The following is a 20,852-nucleotide window of genomic DNA, read 5'->3' on the forward strand; positions in this document are numbered from 1 at the left end:
ACAGAGCTAGGAAATATGTGGATAATTTTCTCAGATGTAATGCAACTTTTTTTTTCTTCTGAAAATGAATACACCATGAGTTCATATTGATACTTTCAAATAAAATTTATGAGTTTTTACTTAACTGTAATAATCTTATATTTGTATTTCCTTTCTCTTACATTGAAAATTTCATTTCTCAAAGATAGCAGTATATTTAATAACTTATTCTACCCTGCACCCTACATAACTGTCTTAGAATAACAATTCCAACACTAGCACCACCAACTAAAAATAATTTAAGATCTAAGCACAGCTCAATTTTACCTGTTAGATCTCATTAGGGATGAACAATCAAATGTCTCTGTTCTAAAGAAACACTGAGGCCAGGCACATTGGCTCATGCCTGTAATCCAGCATTTTGGGAGGCCGATGTGTGCAGATCACCTGAGGTCAGAAGTTCGAGACCAGCCTGGCCAACATGGCGAGACCCCCCACCTCTACTAAAAAATACAAAAATTAGCTGGGCGTGCTGGAGCACACCTGTAATCCTAGCTACTCAGGAGGCTGAGGCAGAAGAATCACTTGAACCTCTGAAACGGAGGTTGCAGTAAGCCAAGATCGCGCCACTGCACTCCAGCCTGGGTGACAGAGCGAGACTTCATCTGAAAAAAATTGAATAATTCCTCTCTGTGTGATGATGTTCTATTAAGCATTTGTTTGTTTCAGTTTACTTTTATTATAGATTGTGGTTTTCTAAATTTTTAAATAAAATTTACTTTTAAATTAATATATTTATACATAGTTCAAAACAAGATTGACAAAACAAGGTTCAAAGAAGTTTAGCTTTTATCTCTGTTCCCTCTGCTCTGTTCCTTTCCTTTACCAGTGTTAAATATTTTTTAAATGTTAATAATTTATCCTACCATTTTTAAAATAAGCAAACATGCAATTATTCTTACCCTGTTTTTAAATAAATGGTTACATAAAGTACACGTTTTTCTCTTTTTTTCAGTTAAAAATATATCCTAGAGATCAGTCCATATTTTCATGTGTGTGTATATCACCTTCTTCATGGCTACCATATTACTTCATCATGTGACTGTATTCTAGTTAATTCACCCAGTGAGCTATTAATGCACATGCTGTTTTCCCCTTGTTTTTTGTTGTGTTTTTTGGGGGTTTGCTATTAAAAATAGTTCTATAGTGAACAACCCTGTACACTAATTGTATTTTTGCCAGCAAATAGTTGAGCTAGATATCTGGCATTATGTATTTTAAAAATGAAAATAAAATTATTGTACATACTGAGGTTGGCATACAGAGAGAGATCTAGCACTCCTTTCTTTCTCCCCGTTGTGGGAAAAGGGTTTTGTTTTGTTTTGTTTTTTAATGTAACCACAGCCCTTTCAGAGGCCAGATCTATTGGCTCTGGGCATTATTCTTTGGGGACATAGATCCCTTAAAGGTCTGAAAAGATGAAAACAGTGTCTGGAATTGATGAGTTATGAGTTGATCTCCTTCACATGGTCATTCTACATAGTTTTATTGTAATCCTGTTGTATGAAAAATGTTAGATTGTGAGAGGGATATAAAAGTAGTAAATGCAAGTAACTCTTGCCTTCATGCACCTCATCATCTGATACGGACTTGTTTGGCATACATGCCACCAGAATGGCAACTGCATTTCTTTATAATTGCCTTTCACTTTTTCTGGGAGAGTTGAGTATGTTCTATGAGCAAGATACAGGTTAAAAACTTTTTGAGCACCTTTGCTTTTCTGATGAGTATATTTCAGAACTAAGTAGGTTTTAAAATGCAACTCTAAAACAGATGACTGGCAAATCATTGTTGTGAACTTAGTAATTTTTTTTTTTGTTGAAAAGACATGTTTAAGGACAGGGTCTGATCACACAAGAGAGTTAGATGCATTTTTTGAATCATAAACAAAATTGGTATTACTTGTTTTAACATGTATTCTATTACTTGCTTTATTATTTTATTACTTCAGATATTATGGCACCGAGAAGAGGGCATTGGATTTCAGTTACATATAACTAACTGTTCGAATTGTGTTCAACTGCAGAGTACATTCCCTTCTGTGATATTTTGTCCTGTAACCTGAAGCATAGTAATTATTTTATAGAAATGTTAACAATTTTGTATGAACTTTGAATAAAATGAAAAATTAAAAAAATTGTGACCATTGAACCTCAATATCTTCTGCAAAACTGAGGATAATGTGTATCTCACAGAGTGGTTGCAAGAATTAAGTAAACAAATAGGCAGAAATGCTTTTCTTGGTTTAGCACTTAGTACATGTTAAATCTGTTACATTTCAAAATGTGTTAATTTGAGTTTCTAAGAATTAATCATTCTAGTATTTTATTTAGCCACTAACCTGCCTTTGTGTTGTTGTTGTTGTTGTTGTTGTTGTTGTTGTTGTTTTGAGAGAGAGAATCTCGCACTGTGGCCCAAGCTGGAGTGCAGTGGTGCAATCTTGGTTCACTAGCAACTTCTGTCTCCCGGGTTCAAGCAATTCTCCTGCCTCAGCCTTCCTAGCTGGAATTACAGGCATGAACCACCAAGCCTGGCTAATTTTTTGTATTTTAGTAGAGACGAGGTTTCACTATGTTGCCCCTAGGGTGGTCTCGAGCTCCACCTGCCTTGGCCTCCCAAAGAGCTAGGGTTACAGGTGTGAGCCAACGCGCCCAGCCTCCCCCAAGCTATTTAATGATTATATTTTACACCTTTATTTAATAAAATATGGCAAAATACATGAATAGTAATTGAAAGAGAAGCACTTACTCAAACCACTACAGAATATTGTGTATGTGTGATATTGAGCAAGTTGCTTAATCTCTCTGGGCCTCAGTTATTTTATATTTAAAATGGCAATAATATTAGTACTTATTACATAAGGTTATTATGAGGAGTAAGTGAAATAATACACATAAAGCAGTTAAAACAGTGCCCAGCACATAAGTTGTTTTTCTGTTCTTGTTTTTGCTATCTTTCTAGTCTAGAAAGCTTCTTAGCTTTCTTATAAATACACTTTTACAAAGTGAAACAACAACAAATATATAATATTACATATTTCTTTTTTTTCCCCCTATTGGAAACTTTTATATATATATATACTTTTTAAGTTCTAGGGTACATGTGCACAACGTGCAAGTTTGTTACATATGTATACGTGTGCCATGTTGGTGTGCTGTACCCATTAACTCGTCATTTACATTAGGTATATCTCCTAATGCTATCCCTCCCCCCTCCTTCCACCCCATGATAGGCCCTGGTGTGTGATGTTCCCTTTCCTGTGTCCAAGTGTTCCCATTGTTCAGTTCCCACCTATGAGTGAGAACACGCAGTGTTTGGTTTTTTGTCCTTGCGATAGTTTGCTGAAAATGCTTCATCCATGTCCCTACAAAGGACATGAACTCATCTTTTTGTATGAGTATTACAAAATATATTTTTTGTATAGTATTAGTATTCCATGGTGTATATGTGCCACATTTTCTTAATGCAGTCTATCATTGATGGACATTTGGGTTGGTTCCAGGTCTTTGCTGTTGTGAATAGTGCCGCAACAAACATACATGTGCATGTGTCTTTATAGCAGCATGATCTATAATCCTTTAGGTATATACCCAGTAATGGGATGGCTGGGTCAAATGGTATTTCTAGTTCTAGATCCTTGAGGAATCGCCACACTGTCTTCCACAATGGTTGAACTAGTTTACAGTCCCACCAACAGTGTAAAAGTGTTCCTATTTCTCCACATCCTCTCCAGCACCTGTTGTTTCCTGACTTTTTAATGATTGCCATTCTAACTGGTGTGAGATGGTATCTCATTGTGGTTTTGATTTGCAATTCTCTGATGGCCAGTGATGATAAGCATTTTTCATGTGTCTATTGGCTGCATAAATGTCTTCTTTTGAGAAGTATCTGTTCATATCCTTCGCCCACTTTTTGATGGGGTTGTTTGTTTTTCTCTTGTAAATTTGTTTGAGTTCTTTGTAGGTTCTGGATATTAGCCCTTTGTCAGATGAGTAGATTGCAAAAATTTTCTCCCATTCTGTGGGTTGCCTGTTCACTCTGATAGTAGTTTCTTTTGCTGTGCAGAAGCTCTGTAGTTTAATTAGATCTCATTTGTCTGTTCTTTATCTTGACATTTCTAGATAAACTTTTCAAGACAGTGAAGATAGAGTAGATCTTTCAGATGAAAGAATACAAGACATCTTAAAATTAACCTCATTTAAACTCTTAAGCTTTTTTTTTTTTTTTCAGAAAAAGAAAACTTGTTTTCACTGATTCTTACTGACCTAGACATTAATACCCTGACACAGTAAAATCTCTGTTTTTAGTAAATTTATGCCTGTGAACTCAGTTTCTTATTGGAGATTATCTTTTTAGTGATAATGAATTAAACTCCTAGAGTAAGCTTTAGGACTTAGAAATTGATTCTGTGAATGATGGTACAATAGTAGAAGTATGAAGTTCTTTTAAAAAAGTTATATGGATACCTAAATGCCTTAATTTTAACTTTGTTGGCAAAATGCTGACCTTATAAAAGATATTTTCTGTACAGTTTACATCATGCTTCATTTTAAAGAAGACATAAACTTTTCCAGCTATAGTTCGTATTAACTTCAAAGATGTACTAAAATTCAGCTGTCTGCAGTTTTCACCATGCTTCTTAGAAGGAAAGTAGGTTTCATGTTAACTTTAATTAACCTAAGCCTTAGCAGTAGCTTTTAAAGATGGTGCCATGTGTCAATGCTTCATTAGACTTTTAAGTATCTTTTTTTTTTAATTATTTTTTTACCAAGATATTTGTTATCTTTGGTTTGACTCATTTCAAAAATTCTGTCCATGGTGTAACTTCGGGGTAGAGGTCAGAAGGTAAACAGCCAGAAAAGTTTAAAAGTGAATCAGAACACTGACCTTGAGATTTAAATTATACTCTCTTTCTCCATGAAGTTTCTGTATTCTGCAGTCAAGAGCGTGATTCTTTATTCCAGTTTCTCAATGCAGACCCAGTTTCTCAGTCTATCTTTTTGGTAAGAAAACTGAGAACGTCGTCTCTTTTTTAAGATGATGTCAATAGTCAGGCATCTGTTTTTGAATGTCATTTTGAGTTATACTTTTTCTGAAGGATATTAACAGGAAGAATGGTGGTGCTACTAACAGAGTTATTGATGTCTTGATAGAGCAGTGATTATAGATTTTCTCAGTCCACATGAGTTTTCCTAGACCACTGTATCAATCACCTTGGAGGCTGACATCTCAGAAAAATATGATTCTAAAGATGACACTTTGGAAATCGTTTACATTGAGCAGCATGCCCTACTAGAAAGAACTATAAACTTAAAAATCAGAATACCTGGTTTCTGACCCAAAGTTACTTATTATTCATGATTTCGGATGCTTCTCTGAGCTTTTCATTTGTGTTTTAAATAAAAGCCCATCTTAGCAGGCTTGTAATGTGAGATGTTAGTAAAATTAAAAGTTATAAAACACATTGTAAAATTTCCTTTCTTAAGTTATTAAAGAATGATGCGAATAGTACACATGGTTAATGATGCTTTAGCTAATTCATATAGAAATAGCTAATTAATACAGAAATGACATGAAATTTGTGAAACGAGGATTGAGTGCCGGTAATCTATAGCATTTCACCTGTTCTTTTCTGAGAGTCTGTTATTTTATTGACTGCTTAAGTACTCTGATTTGTTTAGGATAGGAAATATTTAATTAGTTTCTACTATCTATTACAGTTATATATGTATCAGCTGTTCCGAAGTTTAGCCTATATCCATTCCTTTGGAATCTGCCATCGGGATATTAAACCACAGAACCTCTTGTTGGATCCTGATACAGCCGTATTAAAACTCTGTGACTTTGGAAGGTAAGCTACTGTCCTTCTCCCTGCCCCTTCCCTTCTCCCCTCCTCCCCCTATTATCTTCTTTTAAATATATTCCTTTTGCAATATCAGCCTAAACACAGTAATTCTTATCCAAGAGGTATAAACTAGTGCAGCTATGAGAGTAATTTTGTTAGTTTCTGTCAAAATTATAAATGTATATATACTTCTTCATTTAACACTTTAACTTTTAGGAATTATTTCCTTAGAAATACACGTTTACAAAATAGTGTATATATAGGGATTTTTATTATAGCATTGTTTATAAGCATCCGTTAGTAGGAAAATGGCTAAATAAATTATGGTACATACAGAGTAATACATGCAACCATGAAAAAGAATGAGGCAGCTCTCTGTGAACTGAAAGGGAATGATCTCTAGGAAACATTAAATGAAGAAAGCAGATCAAGAGTATGTGTATTGTATGCCACCTTTTATGTTTTAAAAACATACAGAGTGTGACTATATGTACGAGTACATGTGTGGCTTATTTCTGAAACAGTATGTAATCCATAACATTTGATTGCCTGAGAAAGGAAACTTTGGGAATATAATGTAGTTGGGAAACTCACTTTTTCATTGATTGTATTTTAGTATTGTTTGAGTTTATATTAGATATATACTCCTTTTTCAGTAAGAATTAATTTTTTTCAAAATATTGATTACATTCCTGTGTATCTTTTTAACTTCACAGTTAACCTCAATTCAGGGATGTGATAAAAGGTCTACTAGCAGTGTTTTCTTCATTTTCCTCTATAATTTAGCCTTTTATTCTACCCTTTTTTCCTGCAAATTTCATCAAACTTTCTGCTTTTAAAAACTCATTCTTGGTAATATACTGTGAATTTGTAATAAAACTTTATTCTTTCCATTTTCAGTTTTCAGTACTTTTGTGCCTCTCTAATCCAACCTTTTAACAAGTAGTCAAGCCTATATTCCCATGTAACTCAGGCAGTTACCCTGCTACTTCCTCACTGGTGTAATCACCTAATCTCTCTCCTCATGGTCCCTAAGACATCTCTACATAATTTGGGTTCTTTCCAATTTAATTTTTTCATCCTTGTTACAAATTCTTTCTTTTCACCATAGCTCTATAGATTACATATTGCCCCACACTTGTTGATACCTATGTTCCTATCCCTTTGTAATACTTTTACATCAATTCACAGTTTAAATTTGGGGTTCAACATAGGATATGTTTTCCACAGGCTTCTCTTGAGACAGATCCTTTAAAAAATAAGCAAATCTGCTCTGTCATGAGTTAATTTTTCTTAGTCTCACAATGACTGTCCTCATTCTACTAATTTCAGATGACCTATCACTTTGCAGGCCATGACTCTGTTCCCTGAACTATTTTTTAAAATGGTGAAAGACAATGAAGCTCTTATTTGGTGTTTGAAACAAAGCACTACTACTTGTCTATAAGAAAAACTGCCCAAATCATTTATGTTTTCTTGTTAATGGGTGTCTTCCCCATTGAGAGTGACTGACTTGGTAGGGACAGACTATGAGACACCAAGGTTAGAAGAGCTTCTGTTCTCATGATAGTGTCAGAACACTTGGTACAGCCCTTTCTCTTGGGACATAAAATAGCTTTATTCTGAGAATTTGGAAGAGGGATTTCGCTTGTTTGATAGCTCATTTTTATAAACCCTCTAATTTTTTGTTTTTAACAGAATTGATTTGGTCAGATAGAGTTTGGGAAACACTTTGGGCTTTACGTATCAGATTGGTAATTTGAACAAAATACTATTACTCTCTTCTTATTTTTTCACTAGATGAAACGGGGCCTAAAAGTAGCTAAAGGACTAGTTGGGCTATTTAGGAACAGAAAGCTAGATGTGATCACAATATTGGGCAAGGAGTTAAAACAGCCTCCTCTGTAAGAGAGGCAGCTTCATTTTTGTAGCTCCATCAAGTAGTAAAAAAACTTCAGGTACAAAGCTTGGGTATTGACATTTTGTCTCGTCATGAATTTTCTGAATATAATTAGAATCTATCTTGTTAATTAAAAAGTGTCCTTTAGAAGATATAACGGTCTCCTATCAATTATACTGAAAACTAAATGTCATAATTTTCATGCAGCCTGAAAACAGGGATTAGTATTTGTTAATTTATGAAATGGTTATTGTATGTCAGTACTTGGGAAGAGGGTTGAAAAACAAACTTCAAAACTAGTGATGAAGGAAAAACAAGTTAAGTTTAGAGTCATCATTGACTAGAAACGAATGGAAGAAAAGAAAGCCCAGTCATTGAAAGAAATCCTTGTGACTACTTTCATCTGTCTTTACCCTGGTTTTCCAGTACCTTTACCTCAACATTTTCTTACCTTTTTTTTTTTTTTTTTTGGCACTTACTGTTTTACTGTTTTGATTTCATTGCATTTTGTGCCTTTATTTATCTTTTTTATTAATGTATGTCAGAATGGCTGGCTTCTACAGCAGTTTATTTTATTCTGTCTTTGGATTATCTTGGGCGACATCTCAAAAGAAATTAGTTGTAATTTATTATACTTTGATGTTTAAAATACATGCTACAAACTATTTTAGTAGGAAAATTGGAGTAAGAAAACATGCAATTAAACTTACTATAGCAGTTAAAATTCATAGGCTGTGAATCATTTCTGCCCTGAAGTTGAAGGGCCTGTTTATAATTTATTGGGTAATAAATGTTTATGCAGTTAATAAATTGACCAAGATATGGAAAAATAGATTGAGTTTATAAACCTTGAAATATTCACCCTGAGTCAGAAGTCAAAATGCAATACAGTGGCCAATTTCTAGCCCTTCTTAAAGAAATACGGTGAGGAATATTCATTCTTAGAATCTATTGTCATGCTTTTTGGTGGGGGAGGTACCTCTTTTCTGCCCTTGCTTCTTTGTATTTTAGAAGTGGAATTTGGGGAACAGGATCAGAAGAAATTCAGCACTTACCCTTTTTTGCTTTTGGTGCCTTCTTAGGTGACAAATGCTTTCTTTAAAAATTGCTATTCTTTTTTGCAGGGCAAGGTGATAAAATTGTAAATTTCTTTTGTCAGAGATAGTTACAGTTTACATTTTCTTTTTCATATATGATTCAAATGATGTGAATCTTAGAAAATCATTCGATACTGTGAAAGGGTAGCAGTCTAGGTTCTTTTAAGGTTTAGATTTAAAGAATTTCTGCTTTTTATTTTTATTTTTTTTTTTCTGTTAGTGCAAAGCAGCTGGTCCGAGGAGAACCCAATGTTTCGTATATCTGTTCTCGGTACTATAGGGCACCAGAGTTGATCTTTGGAGCCACTGATTATACCTCTAGTATAGGTAAGTATGAATCTGAATATAATGCTCATAATTATTAATTGCTTCTTGATTTTAGTAATTTAGTATTACTAATCTGTACTTTTATTTGCATTAAAAGATAGATATATCCCATAATGTTTTTTTCTTAAAGCTTGAGATGCAAACATATATAGGCATACCTCATTTTATTATACTTCCCAGGCACTGCTTTTTTTTTTTTTTTTAAACCTCTCAAAGGTTTGTGTCAACCCTGAGTCAAGCAAGTCTGCCAGCAGTAGTTTTATAAGAGCATGTGCTTACTTCATGTCTTTGTGTCATCATGTCTTTGTGTCACATTTTGGTAATTATTGCAACATTTCAAACTTTCTCATTATTGTATCTGCTATGGTGATCTATGATCAGTGGTCTTTGATGTTATTTTTAATTGTTTCAGGTTGCCACAAACCACAACAATATAAGACAGCAAACTTAATCGATCAGTGTTGTGTATGTTATGACTATTCCACCAGCTGGCCATGACCCATCTCTCTTCCTATCCTCAGGCCTCCCTATTCCCTGAGAGACAACAATATTGAAATTAGGCCAATTAACAACTCTACAGTTGCTTCTAAGTATTCAAGTGAAAGGTACATCTTTCACTTTTAATCAAAAGCTAGACATGATTAAGCTTAGCGAGGAAGGCATATTGAAATTGTGCCAGTTAGCCAAGTTGTGACCACAAAGGAAAAGTTCTTAAAGGAAATTAAAGTGCTACTCCAGTGAACAGATGAATGATAAGAAAGTGAAACAGCCTTATTGCTGTTACGGAGAAAGTTTTAGTGGTTTGGATAGATCAAACCAACCACAACATTCACTTGAGCCAGAGCAAGGCCTGAACTCCCTACTCCCTTCAATTCTGTGAAGACAGAGAGGTGAGGAAACTACACAAGAAAAATCTGAAGGTAGCAGAGGTTATTTCATGAGGTTTAAGGAAAAAAACTGCACCATGCCATAAAAGTGCAAGGCAAGCAGCAAGTGCTGATGTAGAAGCTGCAGCAGGTTATCCAGAAGATGTAATGAAGATCATTGATGAAGGTGGCTACATTAAACATCAGAGTTTTAATGGAGACCAAACAGTCTCATACTGTATTGGAAGAAGATACCATTTAGGACTTACATCTCTAGATTTTCTAGAGATGAAAGACTTCCTCCAGAGAGGAGAAGTGTCATTGCCTGGCTTCAAAGCTTCTAAGGACAGGTTGACTCTCTTGTTAGGGCCTAATGCAGCTGGTGACTTTAAGTGGAAGCCAGTGCTCATTTACCATTCCAAAAATCCTAGGGTCCTTAAGAATGATGCTAAATGTATTCTGCCTGTGCTCCATAAATAGAGCAACAATGAGTAGATGATAGCACATCTGTTTGTAGCATGGTTCACTGAATATTTGAAGCCCACTGCTGAGACCTACTACTCCAGAGAAAAGTATTTCTTTCAAAATATTACTGCTTATTGACAATGCAACTGGTCACCCAAATGTTGATAAATACATTCGTAAGGCTATAGCTGCCCTAGATAGTGATTACTCTGATGGATCTGGGCAAAGTCAATTTTAAATCTTTTGGAAAGGATTCACCATTCTAGGTGTCATTAAGAACATTTGTGATTCGTAAGAGTGGGTCCAAATAACATTTGGAAGAAGTTGATTCCAAGCCTCATAGATGACCTTGAGGTGTGCTAGACTTCAGTGAAGGAAGTCTCTGCGGATGTTGTGGAAATAGCAAGCGAACTAGAATTAGAAGTGGAGCCGGAAGATGTGACTGAACTGCTGCAATCTCGTGATAAAACATAAACGAGTTGCTTTTTTTATGGATGAGCAAAGAAAGGGGTTTCTTGAGGTGGAATCTACTCCTGGTTAAGATGCTGTGAATATTGTTGAAATGACAGCAAAAGATTTAGAATATTACATAATTGTAGTTGATAAAGCAACAGCAGGGGTTGAGAGGACTGATTCCCATTTTGAAAGTGGTTCTAATGTGGGTAAAATGCTATCAAAGAGCATCTCATACTACAGAAAAATCTTTCGTGAAGGGAAGAGTCAATTTATGTGGCAAACTTCATTGTCACTTTAAGAAATTGCTCCAGCCACGTCCTATAGCCTTCAGCAACTGCCACCCTGATCAGTTGGCAGCCATCAACATCAAGGCAAGACCCTCTGCTAGCAAAAAGATTACAACTCACTGAAGGCTTAGATGATCATTAGCATTTTTTTAGTAATAAATGTTTTTAAATTAATGTATATACATTAATTTTTTTTTAGACAATTCTATTGTACAAGTGATAGACTACAGTATAGAGTGAACATAATCTTTTATATGCACTGGGATACCAGAAGATTTGTGAGACTTGCTTTATTGTGTCTTATTGTAATGGTCTGGAACCAGTTCCACAACATCTCTGACATATGCCTGTATAGAGTTTTTCAAATTTTACTTTTCAGAATTTAAAATATACCTACTATTCTGTTTTTCCTCCTTGGACTATTAGAATTATAAAGCTAATAGCTTTTACCTTAAGAATTTAAATTAATTCTAAGTAACTTTTTGTTTTTTACTTTCTTATTTAAAATCCTCCTGAAATACTTCTGAGTGTGATTACACTAATTGGAGAATTTATTAATGTTATTTCATTAAGTTAATAATGAAAGTGATAGTATGGCCATATTGCTAACATTTCCTTCATGCCATCTCCATTATTTAATATAAAATCAGCTTAAGTCACTAATAGTTTTGCTAAATGCACTGATTCTGTAGAAGTATGCACCCAAGATGTTAGTGATAGAAGGAACTGAATAGAGACCATTAGCTTTAATCATCGTTGACCTTCTCAAGTCTTTACCCCAGATGTTTAGTGATAGGAGGAACTGAATACAGACCATTAGCTTTAATCATCATTGACCTTCTCAAGTCTTCACCCAAGATGTTTAGTGATAGAAGGAACTGAATAGAGACCATTAGATTAGCTTTTATCATCATTGACCTTCTCAAGTCTTCAGCCAAGATGTTTAGTGATAGAAGGAGCTAAATAGAGACCATTAGCTTTAATCATCATTGACCTTCTCTTCTACTGCATTTTAGCCCACTAGCCAGGAGTGAACAGAGAGAGCATGATCGGCTGGACATGAATAGGAAGCTAACAAACAAGGAGCAACTTTAAGCTAGATGTGCAAGTGGAAACCAAAATTATTTTATTCTTATGTATTGTTTCTGAAGAGAATTCCTTTAGTCCAAAAACAGAAACAAAAGCATGCAAATAATAAACCCAAAAAATCCCCACAGTAACAGAAAACTAAAACAAACAAAAAACCGACCTGGCCTGGCGCAGTGGCTCACACCTGTAATCCCAACACTTTGGGAGGCTGAGGTGGGCAGATCACTTAAACTCAGGAGTTTGAGACCAGCCTGGGCAACATAGTGAAAACTCGTCACTACCAAAAATTAGCCGGGCGTGGTGACATGCCCCTGTACTCCCAGCTATTTGGGAGGCTAAGGTGGGAGGATGGCTTGAGGCTAGGAGGCAGAGGTTGTAGTTAACTGAGACTGCACTACTGCACTCCAACCTGGGTGACAGAATGAGACCCCCTCTCAACAACAGCAACAACAAAAAATAAAACAGACCTTGTGACAGTTTTCTGTCTTTTTGATACAAATAGAAATTCTCTGATATAAGCAAACACCCTAATCAGAAACACATTATTTTTTTATTTTGCCAAATGGCAAAATGCCAAAGCGCATTTTGATTTCTGCCAAGAGGCCAGCAGTTTTACCCACCATTTCCTTTGTACCCTCAGTACAAATGTTAACCCAGTAAAAGTGTATTCTTGTGAAAAGAGTTTTGCCCTCTGGGACATCTAAAAATGTCTAGAGGACCCAGGTGCAAAGAGTACAAAGTGTCCTCTGTAGACCACACTTTGAAATCTGCTTTACCAGAGGGTAGAGAGCATAATAATATGTATATGTATGTGTATGTAATTCTCAGAGTCTTATTATGGCTGTGGTACATGGCATATATGAATGGACAGATGAGAAATAGTACAAAGAATATTTTGCTTGTGGTCGACCTAGGTTTGAGCATCAGGTCACTATTGAAGTAAAGTGGAGATTACTGACAGTTCTGCTTTTCTGAGTGGCTGTGAGGCTTAAATAAAATGTTAGTGAAAATACTGTAGAAATGTAAGGTGGTATTCTTTTTGTGGCATTTTTAGACGTGACTCTCCTCAAGAGCAAATTTCAGCCCCTTGTCTTTGGGTATATCATTGTATTTTCCAGCTGCTTTACATTTTATTCAAATATATGATACTGATTATCTATATATACTGGTGTGAGTTGTGCCAGAAACACCTAAAATAAAGGCAGTTTGATTCTTCTCAAAAAGTTATCGCATCATCTCACACATTAAGGAACAGTTACATAAACAGGAGTCTTTTGAACCCTAACAAGCCTAGGTTTGGCCTCCCATTATAAACTTAGGATACTTGCTGCTTAAGACTGTAATGTTTTTAAACAGACCCCCCAAAAAGTATACTAATATAGTGACATTTTTAAATGTTTTTAACCATAATGTTTGAAACGAAGAGTAACTGCTTCTGACAAGATTATTGTCATATTTAGATACAGCCAAAGGTAAAGCTGATGTCTCTGATTATATTGTCTTACTGAGAAATGGCAGAATGAGAAAAGGCTTCCTTAGAACAAGGGATTGAACTTACAGACAGACCCTTGAAGAAGCTGTTATTCTGTGACAGTGAGACAGTTATTCAAGAGAGTGGTGTATTGACTGGGAACTGAGAATGATTCCAGGCCTAGCTCTACTATTCAGTACCTTTACCTTGGGGAAGTCATTTAACTTTATCGTGTCTTAATTTCCTTATTCCATGAAATAAGTGTGTTAAACTAAATGGTCTTGAAAGATCACTTTAACATGAACCTGAGTTAAGTATGAAACAAAATGCTATTCTGGCTTTAACCCCAACTAACTAATTTTCAGTGTGCCAAAGCACTATTTTTATTTTTTCAGTACCTTCTATTTAGTTGAAGTTTTATTCTATTTGGAGAATTTCATCCATTTCTCCTTTAAAATAAGAGTAGAAGAGATTTTAGTGTCATTCAGAAAGTGATTGATAAATACTTTGTTTTTACTAACTTGACTGATGTAACATGAATTGAAGGCTGCTAGTATAGTTGTCACCTGAATCTTTTGAGTATCAATCTTCTGTGGTAACTTCTAGGCGAGAGTATTTCTTGATGTTTTACTTTTTGTCTTCCATATTTGTAGCTAAATCTTGCCTAAGAAAGTGTTTCCTGTTGTTTTTTATGAAGGCATAATTATTCCCCTACAATTTTTTCAGCCTTGTATTCTGAGATGAATCATTCCGTATTAGAGAGGAAAAAAGTTGAGTGCATATTACCTTCCATCTTATTAACTAGGTGAAGGGATATTTTAAAACTTGGATTAAAATAAGCATTTACATAAATAAGGAGATACATCTTTTCCACTTGACTGTAACAGTTAGTATTACTGTTGGCTTTGAGTAAAGATTCCCTAGCAAGCTTTCATATTTGCTTCATTTATCAATTTCCTAATATATTAAATAGGACTCTTGGTCTATATTTGCAGAATAGATGTCTTAGTTATTAACTTAGGTCTGAACAAAATCAACTTGAGTTTGTTAAATGAATACTATGTCATTTTTCTAGGTCAATAAAAAGTAGTCACTGGAGCAGTGATTTCCAGTCTCTCTTCATAGTACATCTCACCACATCAGACCTTTAAATATTTTTGTTGTCAACCATTTACTGTTCCTTCTTCTCCTTCCCTACTGGTAGGTGGTAAAGTCCAGCAATGATTCATATTCGTCTCCCTAAAGCACTTGAGTGTTGGTACATTAGAAACCTAGGAATCTCAGAAATCTGGAAGCTAAAAAGCAGCCTTTTCTTGTAGGAAGTTTTAATAGTGGGCTTTTAAATAGAGTGATTGTAGTTTATCTTCTAATCCAGTAATACTTTTGAGAGAGAAAGAGGATATTACTAATAATTATCCCAGGATAATATATAAGCCATAACTATCCTGGGTAAACTAGGATGTATACTTTAAAGTATTTTTAAAGTGTATTAATTGAGTTAATTTTTAAAGTTTTCTCTAGGGATTGAGGTTTTCATTTTGACTTAAAAGTGGATTATTTTTATAATTTATGAAGTAAAATATATTCCTCTATCATTGCCATTCCGTTTTATTTAAAAATGATAATATATTTAAGCACATTTTTCTGTCAGTCATCCTAGAACATAAAAATCAACCATTTAAAGTATTAAAAGTGTTCCTCTGAATTTGCATTGACTTAAAGCCCAGAGTCTGGGAGAGATTGAACCTTTCCTTGCTGTTCCTCTGTAAGTACCTACTAATATGCAGAGATTGTGTCACTTGAATTATTTTTAAGTATGATAAATAGATAGTCCTGCCATAGCTTTGGTACTGTAATCCTCTGTCTTGTTATTTGAAGCTTGAATACCTGAAATTTGATGATAATAGACTTTACCCTTTATTAGAATATTCTTATTGGTCTGGTTTCCTCTTTGGTAAGTTTAACATTTAATTAAAAAGAACATTAGGGAAGTTTTATGAAGTTTTCTCTGTTTTGGATTGTATAATCTTTTCCTTGTGATATTTACTCTGTGATCACAGTAAAATTAGAAAATGTATACAAACATTTTTCAGTTCAAGCTATAAAGTATTAATAAGGCTTTGTTTTCTTTTCTCTTTAGATGTATGGTCTGCTGGCTGTGTGTTGGCTGAGCTGTTACTAGGACAGCCAATATTTCCAGGGGATAGTGGTGTGGATCAGTTGGTGGAAATAATCAAGGTGAGAAGGTTGAATCAGAATATTTGAACTGGAAGGAATTTTGGTACTACTTTAATAATAATATATCACACACATACACACATGAGAAACTTAAAAAATGGAGGAAGCAATCCAAGGTCACATAGCAAGTTCAGCTATAAAGTGGGTATAAGAACGCCCCCCAGCCTTTTGGTTTTTGTTTGAGTTACTCTTCTCTTGTATGATTCTAGAAAAGCTGTTATGTATATCTAATGCAAGAAAGGTATATATCTGTTATTTAAAGTACTTAAAAGCAAAATTGGACTATAAGCTCACTAAAATGTATGTAAGCTGAATAAAGGCAGAAGCTGTGTCTGTTTTTGCTCACTGTATACTCCCTGCTCCTAATACTCTGTGGAGCACATAGGAGATACTTGTATTTGGTCACTATTTATATTTATTCAGTATTTATAAAATGAAAGAATGAATGCCTGCATGTCTGGCTAGATCATTGATAGAAACATTTGACTTATGGATTTAATATAATTTTATTTGTTGGATCTATATGGATTAAATATAATTTTATTTATTTTAAATTTTATTTAAAGCTGAATGAAAGCAGAAGATATGTCTGGTTTTGCTCAGACACAGCTTCTGCTTTCATTTAGCTTTGCATACATAACACCTTTATTAACAGCAAATATTTAAATATTATCTTAGAATATATGTTTCCTTTTAAGAACAGTAGAGCTGAGTTTTTAATTGAGTTTTTAAATGTAATTTTTTTAAGTTTTAAATATTTGAAATCTTAAAAGAAGGCCCTTTACTTAAAAACAAACAAACAAACAAACAAAAAAAAACTTTGTGTCTAGATTTATATCACTAGATTGGTTCATTCTAAGGTTTCAGTTTGGACAAAGCAACAACACATACTGTCTCTGGGGCTTTGTTTGTGATACCCCAAATTTTTCATAGAATTGTAAAATTGAAAAATCTTCTTAGAGGTCATGTCGTCCTATCCAACACACAATGAAATAACCTTTTAGTTACATTCCTAACAAATGATTTTCTAGTATTTTCTTTAACACTTCCAGCATCAGATTACTACTCAGGGTTGCAGCTTATTCTGTGTTGGACAGCTTGAATTTAGTTTTTATTATACTGAGCTGTAACTCCTCAGTAGCTTATACCATGAACATAGGACTGTGATCAAGTTCTTTTCAAACCCTTGTACTTCATTCTTTAAAAATAGGGATTTTTAAAATCAAAGGTGGTTTTGCTAGATGTCATTGTGTACAAGTATTGTGAAAAGATCAGTGTGTAATCAGCAATCTTCTTTATTATCCATATAATTTCTTACAGTTTGCAGCTTAGACTACTGTGGTATTTGCATCTTCTTTTTGGTACCATCTTTGAGTTTCAGATCTAACCTTTTACCCTTGTTAACAGAACTATTTTCTTTTTGATTTCTATGCTACACTCAGATCTAAATTTGAATAGTTTGCTTTCTTTACTTTCTTTCTTTCTTTTTTTTTTTTTTTTTGAGACGGAGTCTCGCTCTGTCGCCCAGGCTGGGGTGCAGTGGCGCAATCTCCACTCACTGCAAGCTCCGCCTCCCGGGTTCACGCCATTCTCCTGCCTCAGCCTCCCGTGTAGCTGGGAGTACAGGTGCCTGCCACTGCACCCGGCTAATTTTTTTTGTCTTTTTAGTAGAGACGGGGTTTCACCATGCTAGCCAGGGTGGTCTCAATCTCCTGACCTCGTGATCCGCTTTCTTTATTTTCTAAAAGCCTACCCTGTCATGTAAATTAATGCTCGAATACGGAACTTGGCTAACTTTTTCTGTAAAGGACTAGATAAAAAATTTTAGACTTTGTGGGCCAAAAGGCAAAATCGAGGATATCATATACGTACTTCAATAACAAAAGAGAAAACACATTTTCACAAATTTTTTTATTGATGAAGTTAGAGGTATAATAATTGAGTACTTTTTTTTTTTTTTTTTTTAAATACAGCTCTACTAACCAGAAGAATTGAGTTCTTTTTGGGAGAATATAACCTTTAACCTTTCTCTTAATTGATGTTCAAAGTTCGTACTTTCTAATCATCAAATTGATTGCAAATCTGTTAATTCTTAGCTTATGGGCCTCACACAGACAATGGACTGTAGTTTCCTGATCTCTGCTCTTACACAACCATTCAGCATTTCTCCTGTCCCTAGGCTTTTATTTGATGTACTTGAGCTCACCATCACCATGCTAAAATTCTCTGGGCATATTGGCCATTCTGTTTGTCATATACGTTTAGCTCATTAGAATTGTATCATTTCTCTACTGATTATATTTTAGAATTTTGTGGCGATTTGTCATTAATTTTAATTAATTCACAATAATACAAGTAGAATTTTTGAGGAAGCTAAGTGAGCATCTGTGATAATTCCCTATCTCATGCCTGCTGTAATACCTTATAAACCTTTAGGTCTAGAGCTTGCTTGTACCACTTTTGTTAGTCCTTGTAATTCATTTTTCTGCTAATATTAGTTTATGCTACCTGCTTAATAGATTTTGTTACTGATAATTTCAGACTTTGTTTTCATTAAGCACTTATTTTTTGCAAAATGATCCATGATCGATATATAGTAGCAGGCCAACTCTGAAACAAAACGCTCATCGTTTATGTGCTGGGCTGTCATCTTGCATTTATACTTAAGAAATATCACCTTACTACAGTAGGTAAGTTCCAAGATCACTGCTTATAGGAGGTTTTGATAATGATATAAGATAAGAGAATTGTAAGTATTTCCAAGCATCCAGGGCATTTTGGGATATCTGGTTTCGAGGTCCCTTCTACGTCCTTGACCATGGCTGCCCAAGATAGATGGAATTACCAGTAGTAGTTTACCATCCATTTATTGACTGGAAGTTGCTACACATTGCACGGAGGCTCATGGGCTTTGTATTTTGTGCAAGTGTGTATATGTTTAGTATAGTTCTAAGTCTTATTGCATGAAGGTTAATAAACTTCATAGGAGTGTTGTGTGTGTGTTTAATATAGCCCCAGATCCTACTGGTCCAGCCAGGGGCAGTAGTTCACGCCTGTAATCCCAGCACTTTGGGAGGCCGAGGTGGGTGGATTGCTTAAGCCCAGGAGTTTGAGACTAGCCTAGGGAACATGGCGAAACCCAGTCTCTACAAAACATAGAAAAATTAGCCAAGCATAGCGGCACACGTCCATAGCCCCAGCTACTTGGGAGCCTGAAGTGGGAAGATTGCTTCAGCCCAGGAGACAAATGTTGCAGTGAGCCAAGATTATGCCCCTGTACTCCATCTGTGTGACAGAGCAAGACTGTGTCAACGAGTCCATCAATTGAATAATAAATATCACAGCCGGGCGTGGTGGCTCACACCTGTAATCCCAGCATTTTGGGAGGCTGAGGTGTGCAGATCACTTGAGGTCAGGAGTTCGAGACCAGCGTGACCAAGATGGTGAAACTCTGTCTCTACTAAAAATACAAAAACTAGCCAGGCATGATGGGGTGCGCCTTTAGTCCTAGGAACTCCAGAGGCTGAGGCAGGAGACTTGCTTGAACCTGGGAGGCAGATGTTGCAGTGAGCCAAGTGTCACTGCACTCTAGCCTGGGCAGCAGAACGAGACTCTGTCTCAAATAAATAAATAAATAATAAATACCAAATCTTCTTCTTTCTCCTTTCTGCTTGCCTCCATCCCTCCCTCCTTCCTATTGTTGCTAACATCTGTTCCTCAAATGTTAAATATATACACGGTCTCATTTGAATGAAAATTCCTGAGAAATGCTGATCTAGCTATTTTAGTTTTCGTGATACAAGTTGGAAAAGAGAAGTTATATGTGTTTGTTTTCAAAGTTAAATGTTATTAAGACATTGTGTATTTTAAACAAATACTTTCATATACTGATAAACATGACTTTAAGAATAGATTCGAAATTTTCATAAAGGTGGTCTCATAGATGCCCAGTTCAGTTCTCACTTTTTTTAAGGTAACAGCTTATGATAACTAGGGAACTCATATTAAACTGTTCTTTTCTGCTTTCTTTTCATTTTCTCCCTTGAAAACCTCGTAATAGAGTATCTGGGGGAAGCTAACCTTGCAAAAATAGGTAACTCTTCTCTGAATTTGAGTTTAAGCAAGAAAAAGGAAAGTGAATAATCATATAATAAACTTTATGAAGTTTTTTTATGTGGTAGACTTGCCTCATTATTTTATAAACTTTTGCCTTATTATTTTATCAACTTTCTGAGCAGGGACTTTTTTTATTCTTGTGTTTTAATATCTGAGGGCACCAAAATAATTTTCAGTTAAGGTTTGTATTGAATTAACTTGTTAAACCATTGTCCATTCATGAATTTGAAATTAGCTGGGAATTAATAAGAAAAGTTAATGTGGTTGTTGTGTATGTTGTTTGTTGACTCAGATGTCTATGCCAGTAATTTACAGCATGAGTAAAACAGTTTAATTAAATGAACTTTATCTCATTCTAGCTAACATTTTTCGTTTTCCTCACTGCCCTCTAATAAGGTTTTTCTAAAATATTTAGTGTAAAATCCAAATACATTATATTAAGTTAAAAGTATAAGAACAGATTTGAAAGTCATGGAAAATCATTTCTAAGCATGAAAAACACAAGTATTTAACTTTCTGAAGTTAATTTCATGCATACAATTGTCAGATCATCATTTCGTTATGCTCTTTGACCTCTACATATCAAAAATGCATGGATTTTCACAGCATTTGTAAAAAGACAAATTCCGTTAGGGACTTCTCAATGTGCTTTTTTC

At 34.9% G+C, this 20,852-nt stretch overlaps 1 protein-coding gene across 2 annotated transcripts in view; it reads left to right on the plus strand.

Moving 5' to 3' along the window:
* GSK3B (glycogen synthase kinase 3 beta) overlaps positions 1–20,852 on the plus strand; it is a 268,959-nt gene that overhangs the window by 169,185 nt on the left and 78,922 nt on the right. For both annotated transcript variants that reach the window (XM_011987168.1, XM_011987169.1), the window contains exons 5-7: positions 5,760–5,890; positions 9,102–9,208; positions 15,983–16,080. In XM_011987168.1, the coding sequence (XP_011842558.1) occupies positions 5,760–5,890; positions 9,102–9,208; positions 15,983–16,080 (336 nt within the window). The remainder of the gene's footprint in view (positions 1–5,759; positions 5,891–9,101; positions 9,209–15,982; positions 16,081–20,852) is intronic.

The sequence above is a fragment of the Mandrillus leucophaeus genome, unplaced genomic scaffold, assembly GCF_000951045.1.
Source record: "Mandrillus leucophaeus isolate KB7577 unplaced genomic scaffold, Mleu.le_1.0 Scaffold302, whole genome shotgun sequence".
In the NCBI taxonomy this organism is placed as follows: domain Eukaryota; kingdom Metazoa; phylum Chordata; class Mammalia; order Primates; family Cercopithecidae; genus Mandrillus; species Mandrillus leucophaeus.